This window comes from Centroberyx gerrardi, chromosome 24 (assembly GCF_048128805.1).
Source record: "Centroberyx gerrardi isolate f3 chromosome 24, fCenGer3.hap1.cur.20231027, whole genome shotgun sequence".
Lineage (NCBI taxonomy): Eukaryota > Metazoa > Chordata > Actinopteri > Beryciformes > Berycidae > Centroberyx > Centroberyx gerrardi.
Window position 1 is genome coordinate 4,699,008 of NC_136020.1, and position 19,418 is coordinate 4,718,425.

The following is a 19,418-nucleotide window of genomic DNA, read 5'->3' on the forward strand; positions in this document are numbered from 1 at the left end:
ATTGCAGAAGACTTTCAAAAGTTTAGGAAGATGGTAAAATGCAAACCATACAGAAAAACAGCAGATTCAACAGTTAAAACAGCAGTCATGTGACAATTGTGCATTCGCAGCTAGTGTATGAAGAATTTGATTAGTTCCTTCTAGTTAATAGTGGAATCAGCTAAGAACATACAGTATGTACACCAAATGTATTTACATTAAAGTCAGTTAAAAGTCTTTTTTTCTCTTTCTTTGTAGTTGAACCTATTGAACACACACCAGAAGTGGCGTATTAAACTCACAAGTGCAGCACAGCACATTGAAAGCACATGACACATTTTCCTCCAAAGTCATTTTCACAGCAGTTGGGAACAGTGAATGACCCGTTCTGTGCAGGAGGTGTCACTCTTCTTCACCCTGTAATTCAGGTAAGTGTACTAGAAAGGGCAATTGCTAGCTTTGTGTGTGTGTGTGTGTGTAGGTGTGTGTGTGTGTGTGTGTGTGTGTGTGAGTGAGCAGGAGATTGAGAGAGAGAGCATGTGCGATGCAGAGAGTGGGAATTCGAGTGAGAGCGCTCGCGTGTTTGCGTGCACATCCGTGTAAATCTATGTGTTTCTTTGTGTGTGTGCGCGCGTGTGTGTCGTGCATGTGTGTGGGTGGCATGAATCATCGCAAGTTGCGGCACAAAGGCCCAGGCAGGAAGGAGGCCAGCGTCAAATAAGAAGTGCTTCCGAAACAGGAAGGAACAGAGTGTGCTAACAATTTATTCATGTTAAAATGTTACTTGTAGCACCTTTAAAATCAGTTTTCCTGTTACTGTTCATTTGTATTTTTACACTTCTATTTACTGCAACAGGAGCATGTATTTCAACCCACCTGACTGTCTTCAACACAGGCTCAGCATGCTGAAATATCACCGGTGTTCAGTGTGTTTGTACTAGTGTGTGTTAATATGTGCGTAACCCCCCCACCCCCCGTCCCCTTCCCCTCGCAACTATATTCCCCCAGGCAGTCGCTGTATATAAGAATGTGTTCTTATTTTTAGTCCGCATGCCTGAATAAATAAGGATCAAAAGCAGAGAGACGAGGAGCGGAGCAGCTACGGTCCATCAGTGAACTTGCTGTGTTTCTCCACATGCATCTGTTACTAAAACAGAAGGCAATTTGACGAGTAATTTGGCCTTTGGAAATGTGGATACACAGGGATTTACAGCATCTGTGTGTGTGTGTGTGTGTGTGCATTGTGATGGAACCAAGGCTGCAAACCGGGAAGAAGAGACAAGTGGAAACTGTAATTTCTGTTCACAAAAAGTGTGTGTAACTTGGATGAGAATTCCCAGGTGCTGCGGGGGAGAGCGGGGACTAAAGCAACGCGGGACCCCCGGGAGTATCGGCCCTCCCCTCCCACCCCACACTCTGCCCAGTTGTCTCCTGTCCTGTGTGGGAGTGGGCGCTGTCCCTGGTGCTGAACCTCACTGCAGCTGGCTCTCCGGCCCGGGGCTCCACAACACGCTAATAGGGGAGTACGTAGTTGTAAAGTCATGTACATTTTCTTAACACATCTGTGTATTTAGTACTATGTTGAACAACACTTGTCAACATTTGAGCCCAAATGTCCCGGTGCCATATTTATCTCACTAAATCTGGCTCAGTTCGCCCTCCAGTGGTTAAAATGAACAGCTGGTGTTCAGTTGGAGATGCAGCTGTGTACAAGGACGATGGTCCTGTGATACGTCATGGTAAAAAAAAAATGTCTCCACCCCCAGCATAAAGGTCTATTTGAGACACTCCACCCCATTCCTCTTCTCACCAACTATATAGACTTCTATAGAGAACAACAGGTGGTGACATCACCTGGCACCAAAGACCAGTCAATAGCAGATGGCCAGTTCAGTACCTGACTTTTCACCATTAGGTGTCAGGCTTCAGCACAGGTTTGGGTTTGGGGTTTAGTTGCTCTTTAACAACCATGTAAATGGTGAAACAGCTTGTGATACATTTTCCCAGGAAACAACAGGACAAAATGAGGGTTTATATTGGTGTCTATATTGGTATCAGTCTTTGAGTAAATAAGCTAAAAACAAAAAATGTTACTTTCGTCCCCGCTGTCCCCTAATCCAACAGTTTATTTACACTGTATGTGAGGGAAGTGCATCAATTAAATTGATTCTAGCTAACTTTGATCAACTTCCTTCAAATTGTGCAGTGGTTTCAAAGCACCACACACACAGGCACGCACACACGCACACGCACACACACACACACACACACACACACACACACACACACACACACACTGAGAAGCTCAGCCCCCTCAACACCTGGGGAAAACGTAGACCTGCCTCTCGCTCTCTACTTTCCTTCTTTCTCTCTCTCTCTCTCTCTCTCTCTCTCTCTCTCACACACACACACACACAGAGCTCCCTCCCTACCTCTCTCGCTCTTCCCTCACTGTTCCTCTCTCTCTCTCTCTCTCCTCCCTCCCTTCCTCCTCCTCCTTCTTCCTCCTCTCTTTCTTGCCGTCATTTACATCCCTTCTCCATGCTGAGAGCTGGATCGAGAAACAGAAGAAAGAGAAAAGTGAGAGAGAAAGGGAAAGAGAGAGGGGAAAAGGGTGAGAGAGCTTCTCTGATTGGACGTTTCTTCCTCTCTCCATTTCATCCTCCCTTCATCTTCACACCTTCCCCTCAACTCTTCTCTCTTTATCCTCCCATTCTTCCTCCCAGTCTCTCCTTGTTCTCTTTCTTCTCCTTCCTTCTTTTCCTGGTTTATAGAGTCAGATGAGAGATGGGATGTGGGAATTCCACTGCCGCCAACACCAGCAGCACTGGAGGTGAGATATACTCTGTGTGTGTGTGTGTGTTTGTGTGTGTGTGTGTGTGTGTGTGTGAGAGAGAGAGAGAGAGAGAGAGAGAGAGATAGGGAGAGAGGATGTTTGTGCATGAGAGAGACACTACAGAGAATTTTGCTTGTGTGTGTGTGTGTGTGTGTGTGCGAGTGAGTGTGTGTGTTACCAGAATCCAGAATGGTTTCACCCTCATCTGCACCCAGAGGTGCTGTGTGTTCTTGGGGCTTTAGCTGTTTCCTGTTCAGAGACTCCCAGATGAGTGTGTACGTGTGTGTGTGTGTGTGTGTGTGTGTGTGTGTGTGTGTGTTCCTAGATGAGTCATCTACTGGCTTGGTGATGTAACAGACAGACAGAAAGTAGTAGTCTATCTCTCTCTCTTATCTCTCAGTCTTACTGAGTTTCAATTTCAACAACTTTATTGTCTGTCAGTTAGAAACAATGCTGCAAAACAAAATGTCAAATTTCAAAACCAATTTTACTTCAGTAGAAGCAAAACTACTGGTGTAAAAATCAATTTAAGTAGAAAGAAGCAGAACCATTATAAAAGCAATAGGCTACATAATCGTCATATTCTTAAGAATGTATAACAACAAATTCAAAATGTCTGCTTTTTGTTTGTTTACCCCTCTCTTTCTCTTTCCAATCTCCCCAACACACACACACACACACACACACACACAGTTAGAGAGAGGAGCGAAATGGACATTTATTTATATGAAATATGAATTATTCATCTGTCTGTTGTGACCACAGGTTGTGCTGAATCATCGAAAGAAGTGTGAGTACCATTTACACTCTTTACCTCTCTTACGCTAGAAATGAAAAGCTCAACACACACTGACACCAACACCACACACACACACACACACACACCCATTTGCAAACATAGTCTGATATTAAAACATATCTATGTTGTTTGACCTTTCTTTGATGTGACCTGGTTAACTTAGATCAACTGACTTCTATCCAGAGGCAGGGTTTTAATGTGTGTGTGTGTGTGTGTGTGTGTGTGTGTGTACTAACAGAGCAGAAGAGTGTGCGCCAGATGATGACAAACGGAAGTGAGTGATTTAATTTTGATTTCCAATGCATGAGTGTGTGATGTGTAAACACATTAATGAAGTTGGCTCAAATGAATTTGCAACTTGCCAATCATGCACGTGTGTGTGTGTGTGTTTGTGTGTGTGTGTGTGTGTGTGTGTGTGTGTGTGTGTGATTAGGAATTATGGAGGTGTGTACGTGGGTCTGCCTACAGACCTGAGCAACATGCCTCAAGTCCAGATAGGATCGCTCAGAGGTAACACACACACACACTTGGGATGAAATTAAATCATTTTCTCATTATCTTGGGATAGCAAAAATTGTTTTCTCGAGATAATGACGTCATTTTCTGCTTGGAACTAACATCCTAAAGGAAAGCACATTATTCAAAACCCAAATATTGAAGCAGCCTACCTGTTAGTGTCCGGGGCATCTGTCAAGTGTGATGCACTGTTTGAAATGTCGAGGAACAATATAAATTCATTCATTATCTTGGGAAAACAATGTTTGTTTTCGTGAGATAATGAGATAATGACTCTATGCCCGTTACTTTGTTTTATCTCAAGATCTCGGATTAACTGAAATTGTCTTCCTGAGATAACGACATCATTTTCTCATTATCTTGAGATAACGAAATATGTTATTTTGAGATAATGACATAAATAACTCCGGAGAAAACAAAGAAAATGAACTTGTTATCATGGGAAGCTGTACTCAGTCTCCCATTGTCCACCACCTTCCCTTATGGAAACAGGGAAAGTGTTTTTTTAATCATATTTTGAGTAAATTTAACCAAACTGCCTGAATTAGCATTCAGACTTCATCTAAGATTACCATTTAGCTTTAGAGCTGTTACAACTTCTCATTTTCTCACTTTTGAGATAATGCTAATGGACTATCACTCAACATAATGTATGCTAAAGCATTAGCATGGAGCCTGCTGTCACTCAGCAGTGTATTTTGGTGTCCATGTTCTCATCACTTAATCACTAAGTTGACCAACAGGTCAATCTACCAACAACTTGGTGTGTTCTTTTACCTTAGTGCTTTTACTTGAGAAACATGTTATATTACTCTGATAAAAGGCAGCTGAGTATATGTGTGTTGTGTTTCTGCTCTTGGTGTGAGGCATGCGTACGTGAGAATATACTACTGCATATCCAATACACACACACACACACACACACACACACACTGAGCCTCAATTTCCTGTTCAGTCTCTGGGGTCAGGAGAGCATGGGAGAGAGAAAACATTTCAGGGTGATGATCACTGCATAGACTCTGTGTGTGTGTGTGTGTGTGTGTGTGTATGTTATAAGAGCGTTTTATCTTTCTAACCCTGCTATTTGTTTTGCATTGATGCTTGTGAGTCTGTGTGTATGTGTGTGTGTGTGTGTGTGTGTGTGAGAGAGAGAGAGAGAGAGAGAGAGAGTGAGAGACAGTAACAGAGTGTGTGTACGCACGCAAGTATGTGTATTTTGTATTGCATTAATGCTGAAAGTGCATCTGGTATCTGTGTGTGTGTGTGTGTGTGTGTATTAATTAATAATCCTGTTCTCCACAGAGAGCGAGCGAGGGGTGTTGTCCCTCAGGACGCCGCTGTGGGGGGACACACTCGAATCTTAATGAGCCACCAGGTGTGTGTGTGTGTGTATGTGTGTGTGTGTGTGTGAGTGTGTCATGACTCATCTCCAATTTCTCTCTCTCTTTCCATTAATGAGAGCTCAGTTGTTAAGACACACTCAAACACGTGTATCTTTCAAAATAAAAGCCTCTCTATACTGATGCCATATAGGTGATTGTGTGATTCACTGACATCTTTACATATATAAATATATATATTTTTATACATTACAGTACTTTATAAGACCCTTAGAAGCAGAGACAAACTTTTCTTACAATATAATCATCAGACAAACATCAGAAAATTACATTTATCTAAAAATGTCATTGACTATACAGTTGCACCCCCTATATTTTTTGCATATTGTCTATATCATATCATTCTCTGATTGTTATAATTATCTGATTATGCATTCACAATGTGCTAATGATGCCCTATAATGTCGTATGAGCACCACTTCAAGTAGAGTGTTACCCAATTCATTTCTATCAGTTTGAATCCAACTCAATCTAATCCTAATTCCATTTCTTCCTTTTTGGAGTGAGTGTGCTATGAAAGAATTCTACCAGAGAGTATGTGGCGTGAAAGGATGAACTAGAGAAGAAGAAAACCTCCAGGCGTCCTTCGGGTTCTCGGCGCTGTCGTCAGGCACCCAGGAAGCCTCAGCAGGGAAACAGCAGCACCCAAGGGAGCCGATCTTCTCTCTCAGCCCCCAGTCTATAAGGGCTGCACTGGGATCAGTTCCATTTGGCTTTATGAGACTGTGGAGCCTGTTGGGTGGAGCCGACAAACTGATCTGGGTATAGGCTGACGTGCTTTTCTGGAAGCAGATGTCAAAGCGGACTACAAAGACTTTACAAAACGGTGACAGCAGTGTTTAAAAAGATGAGGATATTTTTTTGCTGGTTTTGATACTTTTCTATCGCCAAAATTAACAGAAACTTCTGAAATGCAACAGCTGAAATGTTCAAATTTGAAGGGCTGAAACTTCCCACTACCCGTCTGAACCTGAAGCATGTGCACTGAATTTGTGTGTGATTCTTGAAATTGAATTCCAATGATTTGTATCTGCATTTTTTAAGAAGATTTCCATACAGACACTAGAATTTAATTGGGGCAAACAGGGAGAATCTTTAGTGTTAGAAAATCTTACATAGAGCAGCTACATAGAGCAGCAAAGTGAAATTGTATTTACTTGTTTGAAATTCAGTTTCTCAATATTCAATTTAAATTTACTTGGAAATATATATATACATTCAATATGACTGCTATCTGCTATTTATCTATCTATTGTACCAATTTGTTTGCTACAATCTGTCCCCAGTTTCAGCCCATGAAATTCTCAAGACTTTTAGGTTTTAGTTTATGGAACTATCCAAGCCTGCCTTCTGAAACTTGATTGCAACAGCCATTCTTCTACAAGGAGTTAAAACTGTCAAAACTGTCTATCTTAGAGATATGTAATCTTTTATTTTTATTCATCTTTTAACTACATCTCAAAATCTTCAATAAAATAACTAAATCTGCTAGAGAGGTGAGAAAATACAGCTTTTTGTCTAATGCTGCTTCACTTGTGATGTTACCTTGAAACAAATGGAGCGATCTCCCTTGTTTTGACATATTGTCGCATTTCAAGGAAAACAAGTGGAATTGTGTCATCCAAAAGGTAGATGTGTTTTACCTGTTTTAAGAAAAATATGATTAGGAGTCTCAGAAATGGGAAGTTCCTCACCTCCAAGTTCGAAGGATAAATACAGACAGGACAGTGTCACTGTGAAAACCTGAACTGGGTGAAGAGCTCACACTGAGATTAGGTTCCCGTGATGACACAAGACAGTGAGGGGATTTTTAAATACTGATGACTGCAGTTGGGACTAAATCACACTAAAACAAAAAGAGGGGGAAAATTATACATATTTGTTAAGAAATGTAGTGCATTTGTGCTCTACTGAACTAGAAACAAAACTACAAACTGACTGATATGGGAAAATAACAATATTTTGCACTCACTGGCATTTTCATACCACAAAATTCAGTGTTTCCCCCAGAACTGCATTCCTGTCGGGTGGAAAAGCCTCTGAAACAGCATTTAGACCGTCATGGGACACTAAAACTCTCCACTGAAACCCAGACCAAACCAACAAGCACTCAGGAATATCAGGACAAACAAGGAATTCATGCCAGTTTAAAAACTGAATGTTAAATGTGTGTCACAGATTTTTTTTTTATTTCTTTCTTCATGCCTCTGTGTGTTTTGTGTGTGTTTGTGTACTAAACCACTCAAGCGTCTGTGACTAGAAATTAGAAATAAAGATTTTTTTTTTGTAATGCACGGCTGCTGTTGACTATTTTCACCAACAGAGTTCCAACCAAAGTAAAGGCAATAAGATCAATTATGGCTAGATGCACACATACATGCAAAAATTGATTTTCTGACCAGATCTGGCACAAACTGAACAGGTGGAATCAGATGTGTTTGGTATCCATAATCCATTCCCACCATATATTAGAACCCATGAATGAAAACAGGTTAACCAGTTTTTATTCATCAGTCATTGAAATTTGAATCAACAAAAATATTTGAATGGAAATATAAGTACTTACAAATTTAGTGATTTTTTTCTTTTCCTTCTTTTTGTCAAAAAGCAGCCCAACCATCCAGACAGGCAGCACAGTCCAGCTGCTGCTCTACTTGTGTCACACAACAGAAGAGGAAAAAGCTTACCACTCTATTTCAAATAGCAAACATAACTCAAGTAACTTTTAATAAGTGATAGTTTCCTAGATCATAAGATAGCAACTCTCCTATCCAGCTGTTCAAATCTGTATAGATAACAATTAAATAATATTATAATTTGTTACCACCCTTGCCTAAAGTAGACTTAGGTGACTTTGACCAAGATGTATTTTTTATGGGAGCTTCTTCAACTAAAGTTCAGGTTTTACAAATAATAACTGATGTAGATTTCTATTAGCACAAATTTCTAAGACCAAATTTGATGTATTAATGATGCAATTGATTTGTTGCAACTTCTTAGAGCAGGGAACTGACACTGTAATCTGCAAACTGTGAACATAGAATGGTTTACGTCAAGCTGATTGTAGTAATTTAGTAACTTGGATTTGGTGATTTTTCTCAGGAACTGAAGGCCCTTGATATGTAATTTGTAGTTTTGTTGACTCAGGAATCATTTTCATGACACTCATTTAAAAACATTGTATAATTTCAAAAATGTATTGTGCCATTGAGAAAATCTGCCAGTTTCTCTCAACTCTCAAAAAGTTGATTATTTGATAAGGCTAAATTGGTTTCAAATATTGTACCTCATTTAACATGTCAACACTTAAAAAACATCCTCTCAAAGTTGCACTAAATTAAGACTTCATGTTTTATTCAAACATATGAAAACATCTTGCTGCTGTGTGAATAACCTCATGACTCCACACTTGCTGTTTTCCTTCTTTTGTCCTTGGTCGCTCTGGTTACTCAACATGGTCCTTTATGTTCTGAGAAGGTTCTGATTCTTCATCCCATGAAACCCTTTCAAATTTTTTTAATCTTAAATGTACATGGCCACCAACTGGAAAATAAGAAGTGAAACAAGGTTTTCATTTGGCAGTATTCAGTTCATTTTGTTGTCCAGGTCTGGTTGAAGAAACAAAAGTTCTGCTACGATACAAAAGTTAATCTAGATCACAATAAAGGAAAGTGCAGAACAAAGGGAACGGCGACCACGAAGTGCACAGGTGCGTTAATACAAGCTCCATGTAGGGCGCAAATAAACTGAAAGTGCACTGGAATGGAATGAGTGTTGCTTTGTACTGAGGTTTGTGTGGTTAGGAGGTTAGACTGAAGCTGGAGCTGACATGCAGCTGGAATGACAGTCCACATACTATCATGAGTACATGTCAGGTATGAGAGAAGTAACAGGTAGCACTGTACTTGTTCTCGCTTATAAGGCATTGTAAGGTATTATAAGCACATTATGAGTGCACTGGAAGTCTGTTCCTTTACTATAGAGCTGAGCGATCAGCATCTGAAATTAAACTCAAAATATATACCAGGCAAGAATTATTTTTACAGGACAAAATAATGAACATACATTTTTCATAGAAATTTGCCAAAGTTTGCAGAGGTTTGGACGCTGCTGCTTTGTGTAGAGCAGCGTGACAGGCAGCCAATCAAGAGCCTGCTTGATAGAGAGACATTGTTTTGCATCGATTTGATTGGTTCGGTCAGATTTGCCTGTTCGGAACTTTGTAGCTGCAGACCGCTACACAGATGCAATCGGAGCCTCTGGCCCCGCCCACAATTGGTCGGAATAGAGCGTCGCACATCCACCAAGTTGCTCACAGTGTGAACGCAGTGTGAACTCTCTCACGATGCAACAATTATTAATCGACAAAAACGTGATGTATCCCTTGAATATTCCTCTCAGTCACATGGAGCCCTGACTTCCTTTTCTGATGACCACCTCCTCTCCTGAAGCCAACTTCCGGTACAGCTGTGACAGCTCATCAGGTTGCGGCGTCTTCGACTCCGGCGTGCAGGGAATGTCGAAGTCCGACGACACCTGAGACGCCGACAGCTCCCCCGGCTCCGATTGGGGGCTCCGGTCGCCGCTCTCCTTCTTCGGAGACGCGCTATTGGTCCTTAGCTGTCCGTGTTCCCGCCTCCTCTGCTCTGGTTGGAGGATCAACGTGTCAGATAAGGACGACTCTTGGTCAAGCGAGGCGTGGTTGGACAGAGAGGTAGACTGGGATGAACTGAGTTTTTCTTCATTGTCATCTTCGTCATCGTCGTCGCTAAACAGCTCCGGGGTTTGAGAGCCGGTCATTCTGGAAGGGGAGGGACTTGTGAGAGAGCAGCAGGACTGTGATTGGCTATTGTGGCTGTTCTGGCTGTCAGGCAGCATCTCCACGGTGAAGAAGTCCTCCCATGCCGGAGCGTTAGAAGAACCGGTCAGAGGCTCCTTCCTCTCTTCGTCTCCACCTCCCTCCGTCTTCTTTTTCCCCATCGCTCTTTTCCTCTCGCATTCCTCCTTTTTCGGCTCATTCACCTCCTGCCTTTTTGCTTTCGCCTCCCCGTTTCCCTCGATCTTCATAGGGTTTTCTGTCTCCTCCTCCTCCTGCTGATCCTCGTCGTCATCCTCCTCTTCGTCGTTGGACTCGGTGCAGTCCATGTAGTTGGCTGCAGTGGACTGTGTGACTGTCACTGTCAGAGGTAAAGGCTCCTCCGCAGGCGTAGGGGGCGCTGTTGTCAGAGGATTCTGGACTTGCACTAGGATCAACAGAGAAAAAAAATAGTTTAGTAAATGATAACCAATAGATATCAAGGATTCGATAGGGACAAGACAGAAAATAGCAAGAAATAATGGCAGAAAAAACGTAAAAATACTAAGTAAAAGTATTTATGCACCATGATTTTTTTCTTCCTGGTTCAACACCATCTTCTTCCTCACTGGTGCCAGGTCCAGCCCATCAAACAGCCCGTCATCGCTGTCTGAATCTGAATACAACAGAAAATAGTCGGTTAAATATTTAAATTAGGTATGCTGACTACGGTTAAAAAGATACATCGGTTTGCCTATTTATTGAGCTGATATTGACCTTTTATTAAAAGTCAAATATGTGCCACTCAGTGTCACCCATCTCTGATATGATGCAGTTTGTTTGATTACATATTTATTATAGAATTGACCAATACCACACTGCTTACACTGGTTGTCTATGGGAAGCCCTTAACCTGAATTGATTATAATGCCAGTCTGAAGTATAGGAAATCGTCATCTCAAGCAATTTACTATAATTGTCAAAACTATTTGGTTTGTATCCATCCATCTACCACCAGCATACCATAAAAATATTTGCAAATGCTATTTGAGGTTAACTGTCATGTGGGCTCTATGTGTGCCAATTAGAATAGAAAAAACAAAAAAGTCCAAAAACGTTTGTGGATGTTATAAAAAATGTGTTAAAATTTGACTTAGGATAAGGGTTAGAATTACAAAAAATATAGACAGACAAAACACCTTAGGGATAAATAAAATGTAATATCACCTAAAACTAAAATAAGTGTAGTTCACATGTTTTAGTAGCAATGATTTTATTATGATTAAAAAACATTTTTATTTCTACAACCTCAACTTGGAACATAACTCAGACCCAAACAGTGACAGATATGGGACAAAACTAGAATTATGCCCCAAAGCACCACAGCTGCAGAAAATTACAGAGGAAACGCTGCAGTTCAGATATATACGTTGAAGGCACCTGTGTGTAAGTAAGTGTGTGTGTGTGTGTCTCACCACATGTAGGTCGCTCCTCCCTGGTGCGTTTGAGTATTCCCAGTGGTTTGTATATGAACGCTGCTCGTTCAGACTGGTTCCTGCACATGGGCTTCAACCTGGACGAGAGACAAACCGGACCAGATAGACAGTATAATAATTTGTTGTCATTACAACATTGGTTGTCATAGCAACGATACAGACATGCGCACGTGTTTATATATCTGGTCGACATTGGCCCTTTATTAAATATCGGATATTGGCCAGTCATGTCATCCACCGCTGATAAGATGGAGGTTCCTCCCTGACCACAGCTACAGAAAAACCTGGAAAACCTGACATGGAATGCTATTTTCTTTGCACATTTTATTTATTCATTTAATCATTGAATTATGCATTTGTAAATGAATTCCTCGTTTAAAGGCCTAATGTAGAAACCAATGAAGTTTCCTCTACCACTGAGTGGGCAGTGGAGAGTTTTAGTGTCCCATGATGGTCTAAAAAACATTTCAGAGGCTTTTCCACCCTGACAAGAATAAAACTGAAGCATGAAAATGGTCAAATTTCAGCTACTAAATGTCTAAAAAAGGGGGAAAGAAGAAATATGTGTCCAAGAATGTGAAATACAGAAAAAAAAGGAAAATCTCACTCTTGCATTATTACTGTATGCTCATTTGTAATCCTGGAACCAAGAAGCAAATACTTTCTCACCGATTCTGATTTCATTTTGTTTTTTGCTTTCTTTATCCCTTCCAGCTTTTATTTGGCTTAGCTTGGGGACTCAGTAGTGATAGTAGAATGAAGACTTTATTATCCATCAAGGAGAAGTTGGTTTTGTAGAATAAATGAAATGAAAGTGAATATAAGTTGACTCACAACTCTGTAACGTCAGTCAGTGTCCGGCCAAGAGGGATAACACTGGGGTAGATGTTGACCGGCTGCAGGTAGGACAGGAAGTCTTTAATCTGAAAATGTAGAGGAACCTTGACAGCATCAATAGATGGATGGATGGATAAATAAATAATATCTATTTGTTTAAAGATGCATTTACAGCATCTTTCAACTGTTTAAAATACATGAAGGAAGGAAGGAAGGATTGAATGCATAGGATCACCTTGATTAGAATTAGCAGTGTCAACAATACACACTGACTGGACCAGATCTGGTTTTCAATAAAAACCCAATATCAGCCTCATATATCAGCAATCTGATATATCAGTCTAACCGTAGTCATATAACTCTGGGCTAATAACTAATAATAACCAGTGCTGAATGTAACAATTTAATAGTACTTCATTAAATGTAATGGTACCCCATTATTAGTATAACAAGTATACTTGTTATATACTTATAACAAGTATAAGTATTATTGAGTATAACAATGTAAAAGTACCTCAGTGTAGGAGGAGTGGAAGCTGAAGCAGGCTCTATAGGAACTGGCTCCTGTTCTGGAAACAAATAGCATATTCATTAAAACATTATAGATATAATTTATACAAATGTTTATGACTTCTGTTCACGCTCTCACTTGACCACAACGTTGCTTTTCTTGCTTCTCTCTCCGAACCACATGGTGGACGGTTTGATGCTGATGATGCGAAGAGGAGTCCCGTCAGAGGCCGAACAGCCACATGGCAGCCTGTTGCCACGGAAATACTCCTCATCCTGCACACGCACACACACAAACACACACACACACACACAAATCATGGATCAGTTTGTGGTATCCTTCAACATGGATTCAAATTTCACGTTGAATGTTTTATGTATAAATGTGTATGTGTACCATTTCCGAGAAGTTATCCAGGCCTTGAAAACACAATTTTTAAATTTTATGACTGTGTGTGTATGTGTGTGTGTGTGTGTGAGAGTGTGTGTGTGGTCACGTGGGACCTTGGGGTGTCGACAGGCATGGATCTGTGTGTTGCGGTCGGTCGTCACGTAGCTCAGGATCTCGGGCATCTTCTTAAACATAGCCAGACTTTTGACGTGGATCTAGGAAAGAACAAACACACAATCACATTCAGCGGGAATCATTCACACGTGTGTTTGTTCATATATGTGTCCAGCAGTGTGTGTGTGTGTGTGTGTGTTACCTGTGTGTTGAACTCTTCCCCCAGGTTGGTAAACAGGTATTCGTATCCATAGGCAGCTTTACAGTTGAGCCAGACAACATGGTAGACGCTCCGACTGATCCAGTTCCCGACCAGCTCTCCAATACCACTCAAACACACCTCCTACACACACACACACACACACCAGAAACACATCCTGTATAATCAATTACTGTCAGAATTACATGCACAAGCACACATGGGATAACACAACACCTTATTGATGTAAAATTCAATAACGTTTCCATGACTTTCCATAACTACCTCCATGATATTCCAGGAATTCCAGTACCAGTGGGAATCCTGGAAAAAATGCTTTACCTACCCGACTGGGAATTTGGTAGAAGCGCGGGTCATAGAAAGTGGAGTCCAGATACACACTCTGAATATCTTTCACTCTGTGTGGGAGACAGCAGACAACAGTGTGAGGAAGCAAGAGAAACAGACAGACAGATAGAGCGTTCATACATGCAATTTCAAAACCTGGAAAACCTGTGAAACACGGCTTCCTCGCAAAAGAACTAAATATTCCTGAGCGTTACCATTCTCATCAGTAAGTAGTAGGCAGTAGAGATGTACAGCGGTAACCAACCTGCTGCCAGAGTGCAGTAGTTCTATCCGTGAGGCGTCTCCCTCCGCCAACCTGAAGTCCCCTGTATACAACACATTACCTTGGGACCCTTCAATCAGGAACCTACACACATACACACACACACAAGAACTGGGTAGTTAGCATGAGCAGTGATAGCCACCATGGCTGAACAGACTAAGAAGAGAGAAACTCAAACTGCATCAACAGAAAATCCATGGAAAAAAGACGTCACAGTGCTGGCCACACTGTTTGATTGACAGGTGATCTCTGGGAAGAGCAGTGCAGAAACACCACAGCAATGAGCGCCGAGCACCAAGCAGTCATACAAACTCAGGAAGACTTTGAGAATAGTTTGACTCACATGACAGAGCCTGGACAGTGACCTGCTGGTAGCAGAGTGATGACGACCTCTTCTTTCTGTGACACAAACACCAGACAGGAGGACAAAAATGTATAGTCTACTCTTACAGCATATGCAACTGACAAGCTAAATCTACATCTACATTCCTGACTTATGCTTTGTTCAAGAGTCAAGAGGCTGGAAATCAGGGAGAAAGATAGAAAGGGGAGAACTGGCAACACAGGCTGAAAGCCAGATCCAAAAGCATGGCATCATGAGTACATGACATGAACTTCAGGTACAATCACAGCTAGTTTGTTTAAAGGTCCAATTACAGGCCAACCAGGGCTTGTAAACAAAAGTCACATGGACCCACACAAGCAACACATTTACTAGACAGAGTTTTAGTTTAGTCATTCGACCCCCCATTCTCACACAAAACCCAACCCGCTGGCAACTTGACTGAAATAACCTAACCTGAAATCATCAGTTGTTTACCTCTCCTGACACCTCGTCCACCAGTGAAATCTGAGTCGGGCTCTCCAGCTCCAAAGGAACCTGTAGCAGATCATTCAACAGGAGAGAAAACAATTATAGGCTAATCTAATTTCAGTAAATAATACTCATAATAATCACTCAAAGCCAATGCCATCTACAGCATAAACAATTCAAATGACCGTTATGTTGGGGACTTACTATGTATTCCTCCCAGAATGCATACTTGGGATTGCTCAGCAGAAGCTCTTTGGTCACGAAGGAACAGTACAGCTTGACTGTGAGACTGGAACCAAGACACACACACATAAACACACACACACACACACACACTTAGCAAAGTCAGTATATGATGAATATTATTGCCGTTGACTATATCTGTAACTCTCCTCACCTGAATTTCAGTTTCCTCTTCAACAGAGGTCCTTTCAGTCCTTTCATGTGATCTGTTGAGAATAATAACACACCATCACACATAACAGACACAGACAGATAAACAGCGAGGAAAGACACGCCTGTCAAACCGACAAGGCTCTATAAATGATGAAAATAGTTTATTACCAATACCACTCATATTTATATGGGCTGATAGCTGTTCTTGTAGTAAGCTTCGGTAGCTAGCAAGCTAACTCACCTTTATGACAGTGGGAGAGAAAGTATGCCCGGGCATGTAAATTCTCCCTGTCGAAGCGGTCCAGCGAAATGGTGGGATACTCCTTCATACGCCCTGCAAACGAACTCATTTTTCAACTTAATGTTTTGTCGCTATCTTCTAGAAGTAAACATGACCTTTTCTACAAGGCTTCAGGGTTCGAGCATCTTCTAACAATAAAACAACAGTGGTTTGAAAGCCCCCTCCTCCTCCTCCTTCTTCTCCTTCTCCTTCTTCTTCTTCTTCTTCTTCTTCTTCTTCTTCTTCTTCTTCTTGTTTTACGGCGGTTCGCATCCAGTTTATTGGTGCATTAGATTAGCCTTCGCTCCTTCCCAGTCCACTTCCTTATTTGTCGGCTGTTTTCTTCTTTGTTCGGCTGCCAAGTTGTTTGGCGCCATCTACTGTCAGCAACGTCTGTCCTCCGGCGTAGAAGAAGAAAGTTGACGGTTACCCGGCAACCGAAGACAAGCGACAACATCACAGCCAAGTACAAGCTGGAAAGCCTTGTGAAGTAGCTAGAGTCCAAAAGAGCTGTAAGTAGGTTAACTTTAATTAATTAACTGAAATGAATGAGGAAATGTATTGTGAATTTAGGCATTCAATTTGAGTACAAGTTACTAAAAGCAGAGGTAACTGTAGGTCTGTGCAGCCTATAACTTAACCTACGTTCCCTTCTGTCTTCTATGGAGAGAACGCACGGCACTCAATAAAAAAGAAAAAAAAAATCTGACACTTGAAACTGTCATTGCTTATCGAGAAAGTTAGTTTGACGTAGGATCTTTTGCGATTTTTTAGCGTCCTCTCTCATGGGTGCAAATTCGGTGTGACAGGTGGGGGGGACCAACATCGGGATTTGGTCAGTCCTTCCAAGAAAATATAGGCTACACCCACACACACACTGGTGAACTACCGTTTATTAGGCTATATTGATACATAAAGGGACTGGTCTGTGACATTGCCATGTATTTTAGCGGAATCTCATTTGCAATTAATCTTAAATTTTAGGAATAACTCTGATTTTACATGGTAAAATGTTTTGTTGGTTTTGTTGTAGTAAACTTTGCCACCAATGCCACTTTGGAGAAGTTGGGAATTTGTGCCAAAAAAGGGCTTTTTCAGCATGCAAATACAGTATCTTTCCTTGGTTTTGAGGTGGACATAATTATTAATAAGTGTATGAAGGGTATAAATATGGTCTGAAGTTTGATGTTTGGGTAAGAAACCAATTTGACTTTTTGATAGCGTTTTGCTCAATCATACAGTATATGACAATAATCTGTTATTTAATATGCTGCAAAAAAATCTTTACCTAGATTACCATTGATGCAGATTCCCCTATAATTGCTGGGGTGAAATTTATTTCCATTTTTAAATATGGGTGTGATCTGGAACAGAGGTATTATCACACCCATATTTAAAAAATATGGATATGATCACACACACCCATATTTTAAAATATGGGTGCGATCTGGAAGAGGTATTATCACACTCATATTTAAAAATGTGGATATTATCACACCCATATTTAAAAATATGGGTGTGATAACACCCATATTGTGATCACACCCATATTTTTAAATATGGGTGTGATAATACCTCTGTTCCAGATCACAGGGAAATTTCCACTTCTTAGAACTAGGTTGAACAGTTTAACTAGAGCAACCTGGAGTTGAGGACTGAGGACTTTTAATATTATCAATTCCACTGGTCTTTCCATTTTTAAGAGTCTTCAGTTTTTGTTTTAGCTCTTGAATAGTGATGGGATATTAAAGAATACACTGGTAATCTTTTATGGTATTTTATGGTGTCTCTCCTGGTGTGTGTCTCTCTAGCCTGGTAAGTCTTGTCTTTCTCTCTCACTTTCTCCCCCCCCCCCCCCCCCCCCTCTCTCTCTCTCTCTCCCCCTCTCTGTTTTGTTGGGAGGCTGACTAGTTTAGCCACTTGTCTGTTCCAAATCCAAAGTAGTGCTCACTCACTGACTCACATCGTCATTATCTTTCATCCTTTTCGTAATGGATGGGGATCCAAAAGACGGCAAATGAATCAGCAGGGACAGTCTTGAGTAACAGGACAGGGTTGCCAGGTCAAGCTAAAATTTCCAGCGCAAGAGCCACTGAAAACAAAACGCCTAGTATACTCCAAAACCCATTGTGCAGGACACCGCGGACCAGGGAAGTGGGGAGGACGCAACCTCAATAAACATCAATAAAATAAAATAAATAAAAAGTTAACACTGGGTAAAAAGTGGGGGGGAGTTTGACCTGATTAATGATGCTCACCTGGTGTTATGGCAATAAACCATATCATTTCAGCTGTATTCTTAAATATTCAATGAATATACAGAATTCATGAGGGTAAAATAGAACTTTTGTCTATTCTTTTTGAAGGATATCTACATCTCCATCAGATCTTGAGTTTTTTCAGTGTAACCGATGAGTCTGTGACTGCAGGGTTGCAAGGGACCCAAGCCTAATGAAAGCATGTTGCAATTCTTGTCATGTGGGCACTAACCAGAAACCAGTCTGCGATCCATTTTGGGTCCTCTTAACCAAAAGTTAAAAAAAAGATTCTGTGTCATCTTCCCAGCAGTGCCACTATGTTGTGGGCCATCCACGACAGCAACTCCACGCCAAAGTCCATGAGCAGAGCCACGGGCTGGACGGCCGAGGTGGAAAACCTGTACAGGTTCCAGCAGGCCGGCTACAGAGACGAACTGGAGTACAGACAAATCAAACAAGTGGCTGTGGTAAATGCACTAATCCGGTTGTAGTTGTGTTACTGATTCTGGGATAGGATCACTGTTTTTAGCTTCTTTTATCCAACAATTTGCATTGTTGAACCAGTCTGCAAAGCTATTTGTTATAGTGGCACTGTCCTTGTAGCAGGCATTTATTTATCATGTCTGTCTTTGTCTCTGTTTCTGTCTCTCTGTCTCAGATCGACAAATGGCCAGAGACTGGCTTTGTGAAGAAGCTCCAGCGTCGAGACAACACGTTTTACTACTACAGCAGGAACAGGGAATGCCAGGACAAAGAAGTCCATAAGGTCAAGGTCTATTCCTACTAAGATGTCCACGACTCTGGGTTCCCGTCCACAGAAGAGAGAGCCGCATCATCACATGAATTATTATCATACAGCCATTGTCTGCCAACACACACACAACAGGCCCAGACCCACCCTCCCTTGATGAACTCTTATTTTGAAAGAAACATGACATGTGGCCCCTCTCTCATTTGCAATAAAGGAAGTTTGAATTTGAAATCTGAGCTTGATTTCCGAGGCCTTATTCAGCAACTGGATCAATGGATTTTCTTTTCTGCAGAATGAACATGTTTTCTTTCGCTGCATGTTTTTGTTTTTAAAGGAATAGTTCACCCCAAAATTAAAATTCAGTCATTATCATTTAATGCTTTTCTGGACTACGGGGGCTTTATTTTAGGGTGAAC

General features: G+C 41.2%; 2 protein-coding genes across 3 annotated transcripts; one reads left to right on the plus strand and one right to left on the minus strand.

Moving 5' to 3' along the window:
• Positions 1-8,863: 8,863 nt before the first annotated feature.
• On the minus strand, positions 8,864-16,292 carry dclre1c (DNA cross-link repair 1C, PSO2 homolog (S. cerevisiae)). 2 transcript variants are annotated; one of them, XM_071904357.2, is made up of 15 exons: positions 15,955-16,292; positions 15,715-15,766; positions 15,522-15,606; positions 15,324-15,383; positions 14,847-14,902; positions 14,486-14,587; positions 14,219-14,291; positions 13,876-14,016; positions 13,673-13,774; positions 13,308-13,444; positions 13,173-13,227; positions 12,656-12,744; positions 11,801-11,898; positions 10,912-11,001; positions 8,864-10,773 (listed from the first exon to the last, which is right to left on the minus strand). In XM_071904357.2, the coding sequence occupies exons 1-15, from the start codon at positions 16,061-16,063 to the stop codon at positions 9,932-9,934; spliced, it is 2,091 nt and encodes a 696-aa protein (XP_071760458.1). In that variant the 5' UTR covers positions 16,064-16,292; the 3' UTR covers positions 8,864-9,931. The 2 variants fall into 2 exon arrangements, with proteins under 2 accessions (XP_071760458.1, XP_078138333.1); XM_078282207.1 differs by lacking the exons at positions 15,522-15,606; positions 15,715-15,766; positions 15,955-16,292 and having other exon boundaries at positions 15,303-15,329.
• Positions 16,293-16,494: 202 nt separating this feature from the next.
• On the plus strand, positions 16,495-19,038 carry meig1 (meiosis/spermiogenesis associated 1). Its single transcript, XM_071904360.2, has 3 exons — positions 16,495-16,505; positions 18,562-18,718; positions 18,910-19,038. The coding sequence occupies exons 2-3, from the start codon at positions 18,569-18,571 to the stop codon at positions 19,036-19,038; spliced, it is 279 nt and encodes a 92-aa protein (XP_071760461.2). The 5' UTR covers positions 16,495-16,505; positions 18,562-18,568.
• The last annotated feature ends 380 nt before the right edge of the window (positions 19,039-19,418 follow it).